We start from the raw sequence: 19,580 nt of genomic DNA on the forward strand, positions 1-19,580 counted from the left end.
CTTTGAATTTCCGGGGATAACACCTGTGGCAGTCAGCAAAATGCTGATCACTGCCAACTGAATATCAGGCCTATAACTTATACTGGTATATTTAGCAGCACTAACTGTACATGTAGCACCACTGAATATAGGAATAATTTGAATTGTTTAGCTTAGAAGTTTTACATTATTCCATAGAAATTTTTCTGAACATTGACCTGATTACTTTTAGTGGGTTCTGTGACATCCAGGCTAATATTTGAAAAATCTTAAGCTCAGCAGGATTCATGGAAAAGGAAATGGATTGAAGGGCTAGTCACTCATAGACATGCACTGGAGCCAGGAAACGCTGGCTGGTAGAAGTAGGAATCTGTGCAGTAAATGAGTTTATCTTATTGGGCAGACTGGATGGACCATAGAGGTCTTTATCTACCGTCATTTACTTTGTTACTATGTAAGAATGAGGAGTCCGTGCCACTTATATTGTAATCATTACCAGAGGGGACTGGATGTAAATGTTGGGGGTACATGGGGGTACAATGAGCATCTGTATATTTTATGATTTGCTGAATCTTAGTGTCTGCTGGCACTGGGATTCTCAGTACAGCACTTTTCTTGCGTCATGTCCTCCTGTAACCAGCCACTTTTTCTTTCCTCTCTTGTAGGGGCTGACATTTGAAGAGGTGGAAAACTTCTTCACATTTCTGAAAAACATCAATGATGTAGATACGGCTCTCAGCTTTTACCACATGGCTGGTGCATCTCTGGATAAAGGTATTTAAACTGGTGTTTTCTTGGCACATTCCTCTTTTCTCAGGAAATAACAGAAAAGAAGCATGTTCAGACTCTAGTTTGGTAGGAGTTTTCTGCTCCAGACCCAGGTCCAGCTTAACTCATAGGCCAGGTGAAGCACTGGCTCAGGCCTTTGGCAATAAAGAGCACTACAGTCCTCAGCTTCTGACATCACTGACCCAGCTTACCTTTTTTTTCATATTCATTGAATCAAGGCAGCTGAGCCATGAAGCAGAGGCTGCCCACTGCATCCCCCCCCCCCCCCCCCCCCCCAGGGCGCAGTGCATCTCAGAGTCCAGCTTGAACATTCAGGCTGCTTTGGGACTGCCCCATACCTACAGCACCCCTCCCCCCCTCCCAGTATCTCACACAGAGATATCCAAAGCCTCTCAACTTTTCAAACCCCACCCCTTCTACTCCTTTCCACCCAGCATCCCCCCCCCCCCCCCCCCCCCCCCCCCCCCCGATAGCTTTAACTTACCCAAAGGATCCTGGGAGCAACAGGCTGCCTTCTTCAAAATGGTGCTACTGACCCATCATGGTAGTCTTGTAGTACTACCACTAGGGGTATCAAGCTGCCATATAAAGAGAAAAAAATCCCTTATAGGGCATCTTAAACCCCCTTCCTAGCAGTAGTATGACAAGACTACATTGTGAGGTCAGCGGCTCCATTTTGAAGAAGGCTGCCACTATGGCAGGAGCAAGTGGGGATTGCTCCTGGCCCTGTTGCCCCCAGGCCTCCTGGGGTGAGTCAGGATATGTGGGGGGGGGGGGGAGGCTGGCTGCAAGGCAGTGGTGGATGTAGGCAGGTGGGCAGCTGACTGGAAGGCAGCTGATGTGAGTGGGCAGACTGGTGGAATGGGAGTATAGGTGAAACCGGCAGGCTGGAAGGAAGCTGTTAGTGGGAGGGGCACCAGTGTAAAAGTTGCCCAAAGGTGCCACAATCCCTAGAGCTGATTCTGTGAAGACTCTCCATTCCAGGCAGCTTGCATGGAAAGGGAAGGGGGAGGGTGAGCTTGCAGCTGAGCATATAACAGTTGCTCTCCTCTCTAATCCAGCAGTTCAACCCTTTTTTTGATTTGTTTATTTGCACTTGCTATACCACCTTCCATAACAAAACATCAACTTCAAAACATCAACAAAACAGGAACTTCAAATTAATATTAACAGTATAAAAGAGCAGGGAGCAAAAGAACTGATATAGCCAAGGGAACCCAAAAGAATAGGATATATAGCCAGTAGCTCAAAGAAGACAGTAGAGAAGAGTAGAACACGAGTACTAAAAGCCACCCCCAGCAAACCCCATTGAAAGCCTGTGTAAACAAGTATATGTTCAGGGCCGCGCTGATTGTTATGCAAGGATTCATTGCAAAGAGGGAGGGGAAGTGTGTTCCACAGAAAAGGAACCATGAAGAATGTGCTTTATCTTGTTGTGAGTCTAGTGTGCAATGCCAAAGTCAGATAATGTTCATACAAGAAACAATGCAATCAAGCTGGGGAGTGGAGATGGATCACAGAGGACAAATAGTAGGAAATACTGGTGTATAAAACTTCATGAGCCAAGACTACGATCTTAAAATAGTTCCCTGTTTTGGGCCTAGCAGTTTCCTACTGCTCTTTTTGACCTTTAACTCATTCAAAACTGGGCTCAGGGCATGGTGCCATGAACTTTCATTTATAACTGGTGATTTTTCCCCTAATTTTTCCTCCTCTAAGGACTGAATTGGTCAGAGCAAAAATGTTTCTTCGCGAGCAGAGCAAAATTTTCTATTACCTTACCTTCTGAGCACTTCTTACAGATACATACACAGACATGCACACACATGCATATATGAACACTCACAGGGAGGTTGGAAAGAATTCCATGAGCCATACTCTGCATGCTCTCCCTACTTGTTCGCCTATAGTTTGTAACTAGTCTAAATTTTAATCAGATACTAGATGTTTATTGCATCTTAAAAGGGAATGCTGCTCCTTCTATATGAGCACCATTCTTAAAAAAAAAAAAAAAAAAAAACCGGGATGACGACAGTATGCATTCTAGGGAATTATATACAAAAAAATCAAAATAATGCAACATATTGAACAGAATAGTATTTATAGTATTCTGGAAATATATGCAGGTATTTTAATACTTGGCTGTCAGTCAGCCCTATCTCCCCAGTATAGCGTCTTCCTGTTGGCCATGTGAACAGTAATGTTCCACAGTACTGTAACAGAAATTGAAGTTACTGACAACCATAAAATAATTTACCTATCAATGTTTTGGGTAGGTTGCCAAATGGCCAGCAGGCTTCAGCTCCACTAGCCTTTGGTTTGCTGAGTTATCAAACATAGTTAGAGCAGCAGTCTGAGAACCAGGGAAGCCAGGGTTCAAATCAGCTTGGACAAGTCACTTAACCCTCCATTACCTCAGATAAAATTTTAAGCCTTCCAGGAACATGAAAATACCTACTGTACTTGAATGTAACTTGCCTCGAGTTATTACTGAGAAAGGTGTGATCTAAATCCAAACTAATACCAGACATAGTGTGACATAATACAAAACACTACAAATGGCACTCAGGACCTACAGGGCAATTCCAACATACTTTAATAGCAGTAACTTCCACAAGTCACACAACAAGTGCCTGTCTAGAAAAAAACAGTACCACAAACACTGCAATGAGCACTAGAACATCAATAAATCTATTGGAAAACTAAACCAACCAGATTAGAACAGATTGATTGTATAGTCAATGCTAACAGAAAAACACATCTCTTTCTCACACGCAGAACAGACCCTCACCCAGTACAGAATAAGTAACCACAAAATAAAAGTAGAAATAAAAATTAAACTGAACTCCTGTATAATTAAACTCTGGCATTTGTTGCCAGAGAATGTGGTAAAGGCGGTTAGCTTGGTGGAGTTTAAAAAGGATCTGGACGGTTTTCTAAAGGAAAAGTCCATAGACCATTATTAATTTGACTTGGGGAAAATCCACTGCTTATTTCTGGGATAAGCATCATAAAATGTATTGAGCTTTTCTGGGATCTTGCCAGGTATTTGTGACCTGGATTGGCCACTGTTGGAAACAGGATTCTGGGCTTGATGGACCTTTGGTCTATCCCAGAATGGCAATACTTATGTACTTAAGCCAGACTCTTCATACAGTGCAACACCAGAGAAAGCAATGCGTGTTCCCCAGTACTGTGCAAAATATAAAGATAGATGTAAATTTAAAAAACTGACATATTCCAACCATTACATTACAAATTAACAAATGCAAATAAAAGAAAAATAGAAAATATGATACCATTTTATTGGACTAAATATAATTTTCAATTAGCTTTCAGAGGCGAAAACCTCTTTCCTCAGGTCAGGACAGTATACTGCTGTTCTAGTATTCTGACCTGAGGAAGGAGGTTTTGGTGTCTGAAAGTTAGTCAGTTAAACTAAAAATAACATTCTTTTTTTCTACCTTTGTAGTCTGGTCATTTACTTTGTTTATTTGTTGGTCCCATTCTCTGGTTTCTGCTTTCCTCATCTTGCCAGATTTCCTATCCATTTTTAATTTTTTTCTCCTTTTCCTTTCAGCTTTCTTCAATTTATTTTGTACTTCTGTCCAGATTTAATTCTTCATACTTTCCAGTCCTCAGTTTCCCTCCTTTTACTGTGTCTACCTACAGCTTGTCACCTCTTTCACTCACCCTGGCTCTCCTATTTCACGTCCTCTTATTCCCCAGTCTCTCACTAACTCTATCCTCTCGTTCCCCCCCCCCCCCAGGGCTTTTTTTGTGCCAGTACAGCATACTGACACTTTTTTTTCCTTCTCTGCTCATCCCCTGCTTCTCTTCCGCGGCCACAGCTGCTTTTTCCAATGAGCAGCAGCAGTGGGCAAAGCAAAGAGTAGCAGGCGCGGGGCTGCAGTGCTAGGACACGCGCTGTCAGCTGTGCCGACCCCCTGCCCCAGAACAGGAAGTTGACGTCAGGGGCAGAGGATTGGCAGAGCCGACTGTGCGCGTCTGAGCAGTTTAGTCCCGTGCTTTTTATTCTTTGATTTGCTCACCACTGCTGCTCATTGGAAGAAGCAGCAGCGGCTGCAGGAGAAATGCTGGATGGGAAAGAGGGTGGATGGGGAGAGAGGAGGCAAGGGGAGAAAAGCTAGATGGGAAGAGAGACGGCAAGGGAAGATGCTGGATGGAAGAGAGGGGAAGGATGCTGGATGGGGGGAGAAATACTGGATGAGGAGAGGGGTCAAGGGGGAGAGATGCTGGATGGGGAGAGAAGGGGCAGGGGGAGAGATGATGGATGGGGAGAGAGGAGGCAAGGTGCTGGATGGGAGAGAGGGGAAAGATGCTGGAAGGGGTGAGGGGGGAAGGGGGAAAGAGGGGTCAAGGGAAGAAATGCCGGATGGGGAGAGAAGGGGGCAAGTGGAGAAATGCTGTATAGGGAGAGAGGGGGCAAATGGAGAGATGCCAAGTGGGGAGAGAGGGCAAGAGGAGAAATACCAAATGGGAGGAGAGGGGGCAAAGGGGAAAATGCTGGATGAGGAGAGAGGGGGCAAGGGGAGAAATGTTGGATGAGGAGAGAGGGGGCAAGGGGAGAAATGCCAGATGGGGAGAAAGGATATATGGGGAGAGATGCTGGATAGGGAGAGAGGGGCAAAGGGGAGAAATGCTAGATGGAAGTGGGGAGGAGAGAGAGAAGGCTGTTCTTTTTTGATGTTCAGTCAATAGATCACTTTTTGGTTTTTGTCTTGCTTTGTTCAAACCCTCCTGGATGCAGCTTTCAGGGTAATCTCTCTGGCATAACTACTGATTGCTCCTCAAACTCATAGTTGGAGCAAATCTTCTTCAACTGTAAAAAATGGCAATATGGAAGGTTCCTCTTTAAAGAGGCGTTATGAAAGCTGGTGTAGAATAGAAAAGCATTCCTATCTGTTGGTTTTCTGTAAAGTGTTGTCTCAAAAACATATGTTTTTCTTGATTAACAGGTCTAGGAAGTTGATATCAGATACATTGTATTGCATTTTAAATGTCACGTGCTGATCATGTTGATTCAGCCATGATAAGAAATTTTGTGATGTGATCACATCCCCTCTCCATAAAATAAAAATATCGTCGATATACCGTTTATAAAAAATAACCTGATTCTTGTAAGGATGATCTTGTAGGTGAACATCCTCAAAATGTGCGGCATAGAGGTTGGCGATATCTGGAGCCATAGTTGCTCCCATGGCTGTACATCTTATCTGTAGATAGAATTTATTCTGAAAGCAGAAGTAGATTTTTGTTAATGCTATGGTGGCCAGAGTGATGATGAACCAGGTGGGAATCCTACGGTGGGTGGTGTGATCTTGAAGAGCTCCTTTGATAATATTGAGTGTTTGTAGCTGTGAGATGTTTGTATAAAGAGAGTTAATATCTAAAGTAACCAGGGGGTTGATCAGAAGCAAACGCCAGCGCTAGAGGCTGTTAGCCCCATGATCAGAGCCCTCGAGCGTGTGAAACAACGCACTCGAGGGCTCTGAATGCAAGTAGTATGCAAATGCATGCTAAACAGGGCTAAACATATTCATCCCCAATGATCAGCGGCCAGCGTGCCAAAGATTGAGTCGCTGGCCATAGCAAACCCTACACCAGCTCTGAGCTGGCGTTAGGGTTTGCAGATCATTGGGGAGGAATGGTGAGCCATGTCCAGCTTGCATTTGCATGCTGGCAGGCCCCCATTCCCCCCAACAGCAAACCTGCCAGCGATGGGGCTGGAGGTCCGGCGGACCTCCAGTCCCCCTGACAATCCCCGCCCCAGGTTCAGGGAGGGCTGGAGATCTGATGGGTCTCCAGCCCTCCCTAACTCCCCCAGCAAAAGGTCCCTGGTGGCCTATTGGGGGACCAACCAACTCCCCCCCCCCCCCCGCGACAGGTGGGGCTGGAGGTCCGCTGGTCCTCCGCTCCCCCCCCCCCGATGATTACCCCCCCCCCCCCTCAGGTTCAGGGAGGGCTGGATCCGGTGGGTCTCCAGCCCCCCCTAACTCCCCCAGCAAAGGGTCCCTGGTAGCCTAGTGGGTGACCAACCCCCCCAGCGACAGGGGGGCTAGAGGTCTGCTGGACCTCCGGTCCCCCCCGATGATCCCCCCCCAGGTTCAGGGAGGGCTGGAGATCTGGTGGGTCTCCAGCCTCCCCTAGTCCCCCAGCAAAAAGTCCCTGGTGGTCCAGACCCCCCTACCTTAGGAGGGAGGCAGGCTACCCTCCCTCCTCCAACACACAAGGTAGGGGGGTCTGGACCACCAGGGACCCCTTGCTGGGGGACACCGGATCTCCAGCCCTCCCTGAACCTGGGGGGGGGGAATGTCGGGGGGGGGGGATCCGAGGTCCAGTGGCCCTCCAGCCCCCCTGTCGCTGGGGGGGGGGGGGGGTTGGTTGGTCGGCCATTAGGCCACCAGGGACCCTTTGCTGGGGGAGTTAGGGGGGGCTGGAGACCCACCGGATCTCCAGCCCTCCCTGAACCTTGGTGGGGGATCATCGGGGGGGAGGGGGGACAAGAAGTCAGGCGGACCTCCAGCCCCTCTGTCGCTGGGGGGGGTTGGTTGGTCGCCCACTAGGCCACCAGGGACCCTTTGCTGGGGGAGTTAGGGGGGGCTGGAGACCCACCTGAACCTGGGGGGGGGGGGACCAGAGGTCTGCCAGACATCCAGCCCCCCGGTGCTCGGGGCAGGGGTAGTTGAGGCCTGGTGATCCCATTGACCTCCAGTTCCTGTGTTTGACAGGTTTGGGCTTTTGACAGCCCAGACCTGTCAAACAAGTGCGGGAGGATTGTGCTGAGCGCATGCTCAGGCACAATTCTCCCACAGTTCTACCCCATGATCAGAGATAATTGCGTGCTTAAATTTGCATGCAATTATCTCTGATAATAGGTCTAATAACGCCCCGCGCTGTTCCAGTGCTATTTTTGGAGCACTGTTTGGAACAGCGTGCGGTTTTGATCATCTGTCTGTTAGAGTTTGAACTTGAATCCTCCTGGCTTCAGAGTCATGAGTCACCCTCTAATCCCTTCCCCCAGTCCTCTAGCGCTCTGATCAATGCCTCTGCCCAAGGCATATCAGACTTACCCTAGAATAGGGGTTCTCAACCCAGTCCTCAGGACACCTAGTCAGTTAGGTTTTCAGGATGCCCATAATGAATATGGATGAGAGAGTTTTGCATACATTGGAGATAGTTCATGCAACTTTATCTCATGCATATTCATTGTGGGTATCCTGAAAACCTGACTGGCTAGGTGTGTCTTGAGGATTGGGTTAAGAATCTCTGCCCTAGAGAATCATCCTGATAAACAGTAAATGCACATCCACCATGTCTTTTTTCTTTTTTGTGCACCCATACATACAAACTGAAATGCCTAAACTATTACATTATTAAACCATAATTAATATTTGTACTGTAAAATCCAATAATTTAGTGTATAAAGTGCAAACAAAACTGCCCAGCTCTTGAATTCCTATCTACAGTAAGTCATCCATACTAAAATGTCTTTACCATGAAGGAGCCATCTCCAGTGAGACTTGGAGAGACGCAAGAATCCTCAGATCTGTTTTATCTTCCTATTACCCTCTCTCCTCCCCAACTCAGCCAGATTTGCAGGGTGACACCTGCTCCTTGAGATCAAAACTGAACTAGCATTGCACAATATATCCAGACTGAGATAGCAGCAACAGGCAGATAACAGCAACATGATCATTGTACACCAGAGCAAACAGTGCTGCCTTAAGGCACAGAGACATCATGTTTTGTTTCATTCATATACCTACTGCTAGTTAGGCAGTAAATCCTCTTTACTGCATCACACTGTCAACCATAACACAGTTTACAAATTGTCTGTATAAACCAGGGATATATTACGCAGCCACACAAAATTGCTAACATTCAGCTTGACAGCATGAACAGAGAACTGCCATGTTTAAGCAAGCTTACAATAACTACATTCATCTCTCAAAGCAACAGCATTGTGAATATAACACTGGGGTAAAGGTAAGCTATGAAAATCAGCTATCAAATGTCAAGGCAAAAGTCTGGAGTGATATTGGGATAGAGTACACAGGGTTTATAGTCTGCAGGAGGCTGCCCTGATTGGGGATGGTGAAGATATTTTACCAAGGAAAACCTTGGAAACAGAATCCACTGGTTTATTCTCATGAACAGAGTCATTTAACAGGAAAAGAAATTGGCAAATTAGATGGGTCTTACGATCCTTATCTGCCATCATTTTTTGTTTTATCCTCAAAATGTCATCACAAATCACTGATAATGCAAGCATATGTAATTATTATTATGAAAAGGATGGCAAGTTTCATTAGCATTGCAGCTTTATTTACATAAACAGCACATTCTTTTCATATTCTGTTACAGCAGTCAGGACCAATTTTAGGATTTTGTAACTTATGTGACATTTGGTCCAATAAAGAGAGATTTAAATGAAGTTGAGTTATGAAAGAACAGATATACTACTAAACTTCATAGACACTTGAGGGGAGTAGTATGTGTTCAGGGTTGAGGTACTGATGACTCTGGTCCAGACAGGAGAAATGGTAGAACAACAGAAGTGGTTCTACCAACTTGATTAAGAAGTTGTTCCAAGTACACCTTGATATGTTGTATGCACGTATTTGTCCCTATGAACCCAAGAAGGAAAACCTTTTTGGCAAAGTCAAATTCGAGAGAGTGAGATTGTTTCCAACACAGCCTGATATGAGTAAGTTTCATTCCTGTCATGGTATGTACAAAATTAACACATTTTTTGGGGGAAGGCTTTGCCTGGACACCTCTATTTTGGCATTGTGCATGCCTATTCTGTAACAGAACCTAAACACCAAGGTTCTACTATAGAATACTAATGTAACCCAGTATCAGTGCACCTAACATTTAGGTGCCTACTGAAATTTATAGTCTTGTGACCTCAACTCAAAACAAGCAGCAGTATACTGCCATCAACATGGAGAGTTCAAGCCCCTCTACACTTGGATCTATGACATAGGTACAATTAACATCTCTTTCAGGAGTGGTGGAGTAGCCTAGTGGTTCGTGCAGTGGCCTAAGAACCTGGGGAACTGGGTTCAATTCCCACTGCAGCTCCTTGTGACTCTGTATATAATATGTAAATTGCTTTAGTTGTAACCACAGAATGGCGGTATATCAAGTTCCACCCCCTCTCCCCTCTCAGTTTTTCTCAAGAGAGCAATCAGAGGGAGGAATTCTGCTCCTTCCAACATGGTCTGAGGCAGGCAGTAACAACAAAGCCCCAAAAGGCATTGAGAGCAGAACACAGGGCTAATCACAGCAGACTGTAGAAATACAGGGATCTAGTTCATATACTTAGCTTAGTACATATACAGACATGTAATCTGTTGCACACAGATAGCACGAGCTGCCCCAAGTAATATGGGCAGAACATATAGAATTGCCCTTTTAGTGACATCCAGGAGGGATGTAATTTGTAATTTTAGTTTGGGCCACACCCTTGTCCAAGGCATGTTACACTGCATAGTTAATAAACATAATACAATAAACACCTATAAGCATGATATAATAAATCATAACAAATTCCTAAATACAAAAGCATAATAGTAGCATCACATAATCATTTCCCAGTAGGGTCAAGTGTCAATGAATTATATTTGCATAGATATTAGTGTTACCACTGGTTCCCTGATGGTAATGCTAATACACATTGAAATTACATTAAAAAATATTGTAATCTTTTTCTCATAACTACATATATAATCCAATCTACACATAATATTTTGGATGGAAAATTTACTGACAGGGAGCAATCAGACACTAATCTCTGCAATTACTCTGGAAAAAATTACCTGCAGAGATTGACACCTGTTCTCTCTCATTAAAATTCCATCTCAAACATTGTGCCTTGTTTGGATTATGGAAACCTGTGTGTGTTGTTGCATAACATCCCTCTCCACCCCCCATTCCACCAGGAATGCCTGTGGTGTGGGCAAAATTACTTACTTTATAATAATAAAGCCTTCATCTGCATAAAATTCTGTAGGCCCAATATTCAGCTGGTGGTGGGCAGAGCTTTTGACTCTGATATTTAGTGCTGATCCGTTTCCTGTGACCAGCATTGAATATCTGGGGGAGTCTTTTAACTGTTAAGAAGAACTGGTTAAGCCAATATTCAGCGCTAACCGGTTAACTTTTTAGCAGTTAACGATAGGCCTGCTATTTATGCAGCCTCTTTTAACCATGGAACGTAGCTGGTTTAAGCGCTGAATATCTGTGCTTAACCAGCTATGTTGCACGATATAGCCAGTTAGCTGCTAGCTGTTAGCCATGGATATTTAGTGCGAGATTAAATTCATCATCATCTCGGAGACATCATCATCCTGGATGAGATGATGTCTCCGAGATGATGAATTTAAAAGAAACAGAAAAAGAAAAAAAGAATAGCGAAATAACGAAACTTCAATTAAGCTAAGTGTAATTTTGATTACAAGAGAATATTATTGGGTGAAGGTAGAAAGTAAAAAGTATAAAGATTAAAAAATTATGGATCAATGACGAATGCATGCCCACCTTAACAAAGTGCCTGGCTCACATAAATATAGCCTGAATGGTGGTGACATGGATATCTGATAGATCCAATACTCAGTACCCTTTAAACATTGTGTAAGGACAGTGAGAAAAAGTAGTTGGAGCTGGGTAATAATAAGAATTTGATTTGAAGAAACCCCCTCCATTAAGTTTAACACAGATACTGACTGAAATAGAATAAGTAGTAGCATTAATGCTCTCCCGGGGGAGGTGGAAGGGACAAAAACAGTGACTGAATTAAAAAAATGTGGGAAATAAACACAGGGGATCTCTATATAGAAAGAGCAATCAAAGCAAAATTAACATATTAACATAGTGAGTGACGGCAGATAAAGCCCTGAATGGTCCATCCAGTCTGCCCAGTAGTCACATTCATTATCAATTCAAGATTTAAATCAACAATGAACATGATATTATATACTTGATCATGGTCTTTCTTTGGTGTTTCTGGGACATAGACCATAGAAGTCCGCCCGGCTCTGTCCTTATGTTCCAACTACTGAGTTGCCATCAAAGCCCAATCCAGCCTATCCAATTAGTCTTGTCATTTGTGGGACAAAGACCATAAAAGTCTGCCTGGCACTGTCCTCACGTTCCAAACCACTGGAGTTTCCATCAAAGCTTTCTCCAGCCCATCCTAAACCGGATCACCATATGCGGGACTCAGACCGTACAAGCCAGCCAGCACCAACCTTAGTTGATAGAGCCAGAGTTGCCATCTAAGCATCAATTGATATGCAAACACATTTGCAAATCTTTAAGTTTTTTTTGTAATATAATGTATTTTCTAATTAGAGATCCTCTGTGTTCATCCCACGCCTTTTTTAATTCCGCCACAGGTTTTTTTTTCTACCACCTCCCTTGGGAGGTCATTCCAGGCATCTACCACCCTCTCCATGAAAAAGAATTTTCTGACATTACTCCTAAGTCTACCACCCCACAACCTCAATTCATGTCCTCTAGTTTTACCATTTTCCCTTCTCTGAAAAATATCTGTTTCTATATTAATACCTTTCAAGTACTTAAACGTCTGAACCATATCTCCCCTGTCCCTCCTCTCCTCTAGAGTATACATATTCAGATCTTCCAGTCTCTTCTCGTATGTCCTTTGGCGCAAGCCCCATATCATTCTTGTCACCTTCCTCTGGACTGCTTCAAGTCTTTTTACATCTTTAGCAAGATATGGCCTCCAAAACAACACAATACTCCAGGTGGTGCCTCTCCAATGATTTGTACAGAGGCATCAACACCTCCTTTCTTCTGTTGGTTACATCTCTTTCTATACAGCCTAGCATCCTTCTGGCTACAGCCACCGCCTTGTTACACTGTTTCATCACCTTCAGATCCTCAGATACTATCACCCCAAGATGCCTCTCTCTGTCTGTGTATATCAGCCTCTCACCACCTAGCACTTATGTCTCCCTTGGATTATTGACCTTCACACTTTAAACAGAGCATAGAGGTGTGTAAGCTGCATGGAGCAGCAGGTGCAACTCTGACTGCCTTGTTGAGCAGACTAGGTCATCATCTGCCATCATTGACTATATTCCTATGTTTCATTTTACTATACTTTGGGGCTCATTCAAAAGAGAAAAATGTCCAAAAAGTGGTATAAATCTTCATTTGGATGTTTTTCTCACAAAACGGCCAAATTGGTATTTTCAAAACCAATTTTTAGATGTTTTTCTATGAAGTCCGTCAAAAGTGCGTTCAAATCAAAGGGGGGATGTTAGGGTGGGATCTAGGCGTTCCTAACACTTTTTTGTGCCATAATGGAACACAACATTGGTTTAGACCTGTTTTATTAACGAATAAGCCACAAAAAAGTGCCCTAAATGACCAGATGACCATTGGAGGGAATCAGGGGTGACCTCCCCTTACTCCCCCAGTGGTCACTAATCCCCTCCCACCCCAACAAAAATGTGATTAAAATCATTACTTGCCAGCTTCAGATGTTAAACTCAGGTCCATTAGAGCAACATGCAGGTCCCTGAAGTATTCTAGTGGTGGGTGCAGTGCACTGCAGACAGGTGGACCCAGGTCCATACAGCTCCCTATCTGTTACACTTGTGGTGGAAACTGTGAATTCTCCAAAACACACCAGAAACCCACTGTACCCACATATAGGTGCCCCCTTCACCCATAAGGTAGTGGTGTACAGTTGGGGGTAGTGGATTTTGGGGGGCTCAGCAGACAAGATAATGGAGCAACGGTGAGATGTGTACCTGAGCGCATTTATTTGAAGTCCACTGGAATGCCCCCTGTGGTGCCTCATTGCTCTCCTGGGTTGTCTGTGTGGCCAGGCCAGTCTACTGCTGCCTCCTCTTACATACTAATGGCTTGATTTTGTGCATTTTTCACTTGGATGTTTTTTTTTTCTCCGAAAATGGAACAAAAAGATAAACGCACAGAGCACAAAAGCATCTAGCAAGTAGCCATTAAAAAAAAAAAAGTAGACATTTTTCTATTTTGAAAATGGCTATATTCCCCACTTGAATTTTGGACATTTTTAGCAAAACGTCCAAAGTTGTACTTAGATGTCATATCAAACTGTCCCTCTTTGTATTTTACTCTGATTCACTCTCAATCCAATCGTTAGGTTATGCTCAGCCAATTAGATTTTTGGGATATCCACAATGAATTTCTATGAGAGAAATCTGCATCCACTGCCTGCATTGTATACAAACATCTCTTCTGTGTGTTTATTGTGGATATTCTGAAAACTGGGCAAACTGGAAGTGTCTCGAGGGACTGGGTTGAAAATCATTGGCCTAATACAAGTAAAACAGAAGTAGTTATTCCATTAATTTTTGAAACTCATTTCCCCCAAATTAATTCAGTTTTCGTAGCCAAGCATCTTTATTGGCTAAGTATAGCTCTAATCAGCTTTTCAGTTAAATGCACTTAGACATATTTTATCATGTGCTTATAACAAGAGGAGAAAGCATGCAGAACATAGCACATAGAATTCTTTCCAGCCGCTTTGCACATGTGTCCTTGTGTGTGGGTGTTGGGGCAGTTATGGAGGATAGTTTTTGGGTGTAGTGGTAGTTGCTAGGAGGGGTAGTTTTGGGGGATAGGGACAGTTTGCAAGGTGCTGGGGCAGTGGAGAGGTGTAGTTTTGGGGGTTGGAGTATTTTGTGGGTTGGTGGGACATTTGCTGATGGTCAGATTTTGGTGCTGGGAAAGTTTTTAGAGGTGTTTGTTTTTAGGGGTTGGGACATTGAGGGAGAGTTGTGGGGGTAGCTTTTGGGGTAGGTCAGATTGCTGGATGGTGAGGTAGTTGAATGGAAGAGAAGTTCTGGGGGGGGGGGTCAGTTTCAGGATTAGGGGTTGGAAGAATAGAGAATGTGTAGAGGCAGTTTGAAAGGAGGAATACTGTAACTGCTATATTTCAAGATGTGGAAGATTGTATGCCACAGTAACTGGTCCTCCTCCCTTAGAAATATATTGAGCCATTTTTAAGGGCTTAATTTTCTGGAACCCTACTACTACTACTACTACTACTATTTAGCATTTCTATAGCGCTACAAAGCATACGCAGCGCTGCACAAACATAGAAGAAAGACAGTCCCTGCTCAAAGAGCTTACAATCTAATAGACAAAAAATAAATAAAGTAAGCAAATCAAATCAATTAATGTGAACAGGAAGGAAGAGAGGAGGGTAGGTGGAGGCGAGTGGTTACGAGTCAAAAGCAATGTTAAAGAGGTGGGCTTTCAGTCTAGATTTAAAGGTGGCCAAGGATGGGGCAAGACGTAGGGGCTCAGGAAGTTTATTCCAGGCGTAGGGTGCAGCGAGACAAAAGGCGCAAAGTCTGGAGTTGGCAGTAGTGGAGAAGGGAACAGATAAGAAGGATTTATCCATGGAGCGGAGTGCACGGGAAGGGGTGTAGGGATGGACGAGTGTGGAGAGATACTGGGGAGCAGCAGAGTGAGTACATTTATAGGTTAGTAGAAGAAGTTTGAACAGGATGCGAAAACGGATAGGGAGCCAGTGAAGGGTCTTGAGGAGAGGAGTAGTATGAGTAAAGCGACCCTGGCGGAAGATGAGACGGGCAGCAGAGTTTTGAACCGACTGGAGAGGGGAGAGGTGACTAAGTGGGAGGCCAGCAAGAAGCAGATTGCAGTAGTCTAAACGAGAGGTGACAAGGGTGTGGATGAGGGTTTTGGTAGAGTGCTCGGAAAGAAAGGGGCGGATTTTACGGATGTTGTAAAGAAAGAAACGACAGGTCTTGGCAATCTGCTGGATATGAGCAGAGAAGGAGAGAGAAGAGTCAAAGATGACCCCAAGGTTTTGAGCTGAGGAGACAGGGAGAATGAGAGAGCCATCAACAGAAATAGAAAACGGGGGGAGCGGGGAGGAGGGTTTGGGGGGGGGGAAATGAGAAGCTCGGTTTTGGTCATATTTAATTTCAGGTGGCTTTGAGACATCCAGAGAGCAATGTCAGACAAGCACGCTGAAACTTTGGTTTGGATGCAAGGTGAGATATCAGGGGTAGAAAGGTAGATTTGGGAGTCATCAGCATAGAGATGGTAGGAAAAGCCATGAGATGAGATTAATGAACCAAGGGAAGAAGTGTAGATAGAAAAGAGGAGGGGACCAAGAACAGAACCCTGAGGTACGCCGACAGGCAGAGGGATAGAAGTAGAAGAGGATCCACCAGAGTGAACACTAAAGGTGCGGAGGGAGAGGTAGGAAGAGAACCAGGAAAGGACAGAGCCCTGGAATCCAAGTGAGGACTGGGTATCGAGAAGTATGCTGTGATCGACAGTGTCAAAAGCAGCGGAAAGATCAAGAAGAATGAGGATGGAATATTGACCTCTGGATTTAGCCAGTAATAGGTCATTGGAGACTTTAGTAAGCACAGTTTCGGTTGAGTGGAGAGGGCGAAAACCAGATTGTAGTGGGTCAAGAATAGCATGTGAGGAGAGAAAATCAAGGCAGCGGCGGTGAACAGCACGCTCAAGTAATTTGGAGAGAAAAGGAAGGAGGGAGATGGGTCGGTAATTAGAGGGACAAGTAGGGTCGAGTGAAGGCTTCTTAAGGAGAGGTGTGACCACAGCATGTTTAAAGGCAGCAGGGACAGTCGCAGTGGAAAGTGAGAGGTTGAGAATGTGACAGATAAAAGGAATAAGAGCAGGAGAGATGGCATTAAGAAGGTGGGTGGGAATGGGATCAGAGGAACAGGTGGTACATTTTGAGGAAGAAAGGAGAAGTGTAGTTTCCTCAATAGTAACTTCAGGAAAGGAGGAAAGGGAAAGAGGGGAAGGAGAGAGAGGGGAACGGACTAGTGGAGGGAGAGGTGGTGAGGTAGAGAAAGCAAGGTTTATCTTTTGAACCTTGTTGTGAAAGAATTCAGCAAGGGTCTGAGGAGATAATGAAGGGGGAGTTGGGGGAGGGGGCACCTTGAGGAGAGAGTTCAATGTGGTGAAGAGAAGTCGAGGATTAGAGCCAAGAAAGTTGGTCAGTTGGATATAATAATCCTGTTTGGCACGTAAAAGAGCAGATTGGAAGGAGGTCAGCATGAACTTAAAGTGTAAGAAATCAGCAAGGGCCCGAGATTTCCTGCCAGAGGCGTTCGGCGGAGCGGGTACAGGAACGTAGGTAGCGGATATTAGAAGTCAGCCAAGGTTGGGGGTTTGTACCCCTATCCAACCGGGCCTATTTTCAAACTCAGTGTCTCTTCACCAGTTTTTCCCTCATTCCAGGTTTTATCCCATTCCGCTAAACTTTCAGAGAGTTACTTTGTCCTCAGACATACAATTGGCTCATTTTCCATAATTCTTTCCACCCTGTGGGGTTGTAAGGAATAAAAATGACACCAAATCAGTTTCTTGATACTAGACATCAGGAGATATGTTCAGAACTGAAGATTACTCTGTGAAGTAAATTTCCTTTCACCTTTTTCAGGTTTTTTTCTGTAGTGCATAACTGTGAACTTTTGTAAAATGCCATTATAGCATAATTATAAACCTAACATGTTAATATGTGAATCATTGAAAACTGTTATAAGGAGGTTTCCTTTAATTTTTGGATGCTGCTTGTGTGTTATGTAATAGATTGAAGGTCTGTTCTACTCTGACTAATAATCTGCCTGTTTCCTTAACAAATTTAAGGCAGAGTACAATCAAGTAATCTATAAACAGAAGAGATATAACAACAGTCAGACATGACTGAATTTGCCTAACCTGAGAATAGATTCATTGCAATGTATAAATTAATCCCCAGCCACAGATGATTAAAAAAAAAAACCAGCATATTCACTACTACCTATTAACTGGGATGGATCTCATTCTAGTATTATTTTAAACATTTGCTTGCATTTCCATCAAGAAAGGATCCCCTTTCCTAATCATAAAGATTAATAAGATCTAATGCTAGTTTTACCCCACTTATTGTAATGTGCTTTATATGAATCTAAATTAGTGAGAAAACTGTAGTTGATCCAAAATACTGCCATTAGGCTGATCTTCAATCTTAGGAAGTTTGACAGTACTTTATCCTATTGAATTCAGCTACATTGGCTTCCAGTCCAACAGAGAATATTGTATAAACTCACAAGCATTCTCCTCTTCTCTACTTAATATGCGTTTCTTTCAGGCAGATTCTTGGAGAGATTACATAACCTGTTAGTTTTACACCCAGTAACCTTGAAGGGAGTTCGATTTTTCAGAATGGCAAAGTCAATCTTTTCTAATTTCATGATCTCTTTTTGGAATGTGCTCCCCACTGACATCAGGACAGATGCTAATTATTCTTCTTTTTGCAAGAAAATTAAGACTTGTTTTCCTGACTTTAATCTGACTATGGTGAGATGTAATTGCTCTTTTGTAATCATGTACTGTATGTTAGGGATCCTTTTACTAAGGTGTGCCGAAAAATGGCCTGCACTGGTGTAGACGCATGGATTGGACGTGCGCAGTTCCATTTTTCAGCACGCCTGCAAAAAAGACTTTTTTTGGGGGGGGGGCCAAAAATGGATGTCTGGCAAAATAAAAATTGGCTCGCGTCCATTTTGGGCCTGAGACCTTACCACCACCCATTGACCTAGCGGTAAGGTCTCACGCATAAACAGGGCAGTAATGGTCTATGCTCTTACAATGCTAATTACTGCTCAGTTATCGCCATGCGCCAGAAAATTTCCAGTGTGCTTAGTGGACGTGCGTAAAAAATGAAATTACTGCGTGGGCCACGTGGTAGCCGGGCGGTAGTTCAGAATTGATGTTGGATGCGTGTACGTGCCTACGTGGCTTAGTAAAAGGGCCCCTTAGATTGTTATTATTTTTATTGATGATGTAAATCACACCGGACCCATTTGGGGACGGTGGCAATATATAAATGTGTATTGATACTGATAGAGTATGCAGTGTGCATTATTTGCAGCACTCGAGTTCATTGATCCATCAGATCTCTTTATAGTAAACATTCTTTGTGTTAATAATTTATTCATATAGATTTAGACCATTTGATTTAAAAATAAAAAAGGAAAAAAAAAACAATCTCAACATTTATAAGCCAAATATGTAAAACAAAGAAAAGCCCACTAATAGAACCAATCCAAAAATAAGAGTCCAGTTTACTAAGCCACATTATAGGCATGCTAGCATTTTTAGCATGCACAGGTGTCTCTAGCATTTAACGCACGGTAAAAATGCTAGCGCACCTTAGTAAACAGGACCTTAAATAAATAAATAGAAATAGATAACTAAGGGGAAAAAATATAACAGACAAAGCCTGAGCAGGCAGACATTAGTGAAAATCCAAAATATAATAAAGAAAAGAAAAAAAAAGTTGGTCCTCCAGTGAAAATAGTGAATTGCAGAGAGAAAGACATGGGCAGAAACAGAAGCAAAATGGAGAGTGACGCTTGAAAGAAATAAGGGGAAAAAGAAGAGACAGGAGAGAGGTGACAAAAATAAGAAAATTCTCTCTGAATGGATAAAAGACAGAAGAGAAACAGAAAAAGATAAACAGTCCTGAACACAGAAGAAAATTAATTCAGGGCCCTTTTTACCAAGCTGTGGCAAATGGGTGCCTGTGTGTTTTTGATGCACGCCGAGGCCCCCTTTACTGCACGTGTAAAAGGGTAGATCTTTCTTTTCGGCAGGAAATGGCTGTGCGGAAGGAAAGAAGGAGCAGCTTGTATGCTGTCTGCCATTGAGGAAGTGCTGAAGTCATTTTGGATGCTCAGTTTTACTACCAGGACAAAGCATATTGTGTCCCT

General features: G+C 43.7%; 1 protein-coding gene across 5 annotated transcripts in view; it reads left to right on the forward strand.

Annotated features, from left to right (window-relative positions):
• Positions 1–19,580, forward strand: part of MICU1 (mitochondrial calcium uptake 1) — a 407,340-nt gene that overhangs the window by 381,049 nt on the left and 6,711 nt on the right. For all 5 annotated transcript variants that reach the window (XM_030203485.1, XM_030203487.1, XM_030203486.1 and 2 more), the window contains one exon: positions 645–753. In XM_030203485.1, coding sequence (XP_030059345.1) covers positions 645–753 — 109 coding nt within the window. The remainder of the gene's footprint in view (positions 1–644; positions 754–19,580) is intronic.

Source organism: Microcaecilia unicolor, chromosome 5 (assembly GCF_901765095.1).
Source record: "Microcaecilia unicolor chromosome 5, aMicUni1.1, whole genome shotgun sequence".
In the NCBI taxonomy this organism is placed as follows: domain Eukaryota; kingdom Metazoa; phylum Chordata; class Amphibia; order Gymnophiona; family Siphonopidae; genus Microcaecilia; species Microcaecilia unicolor.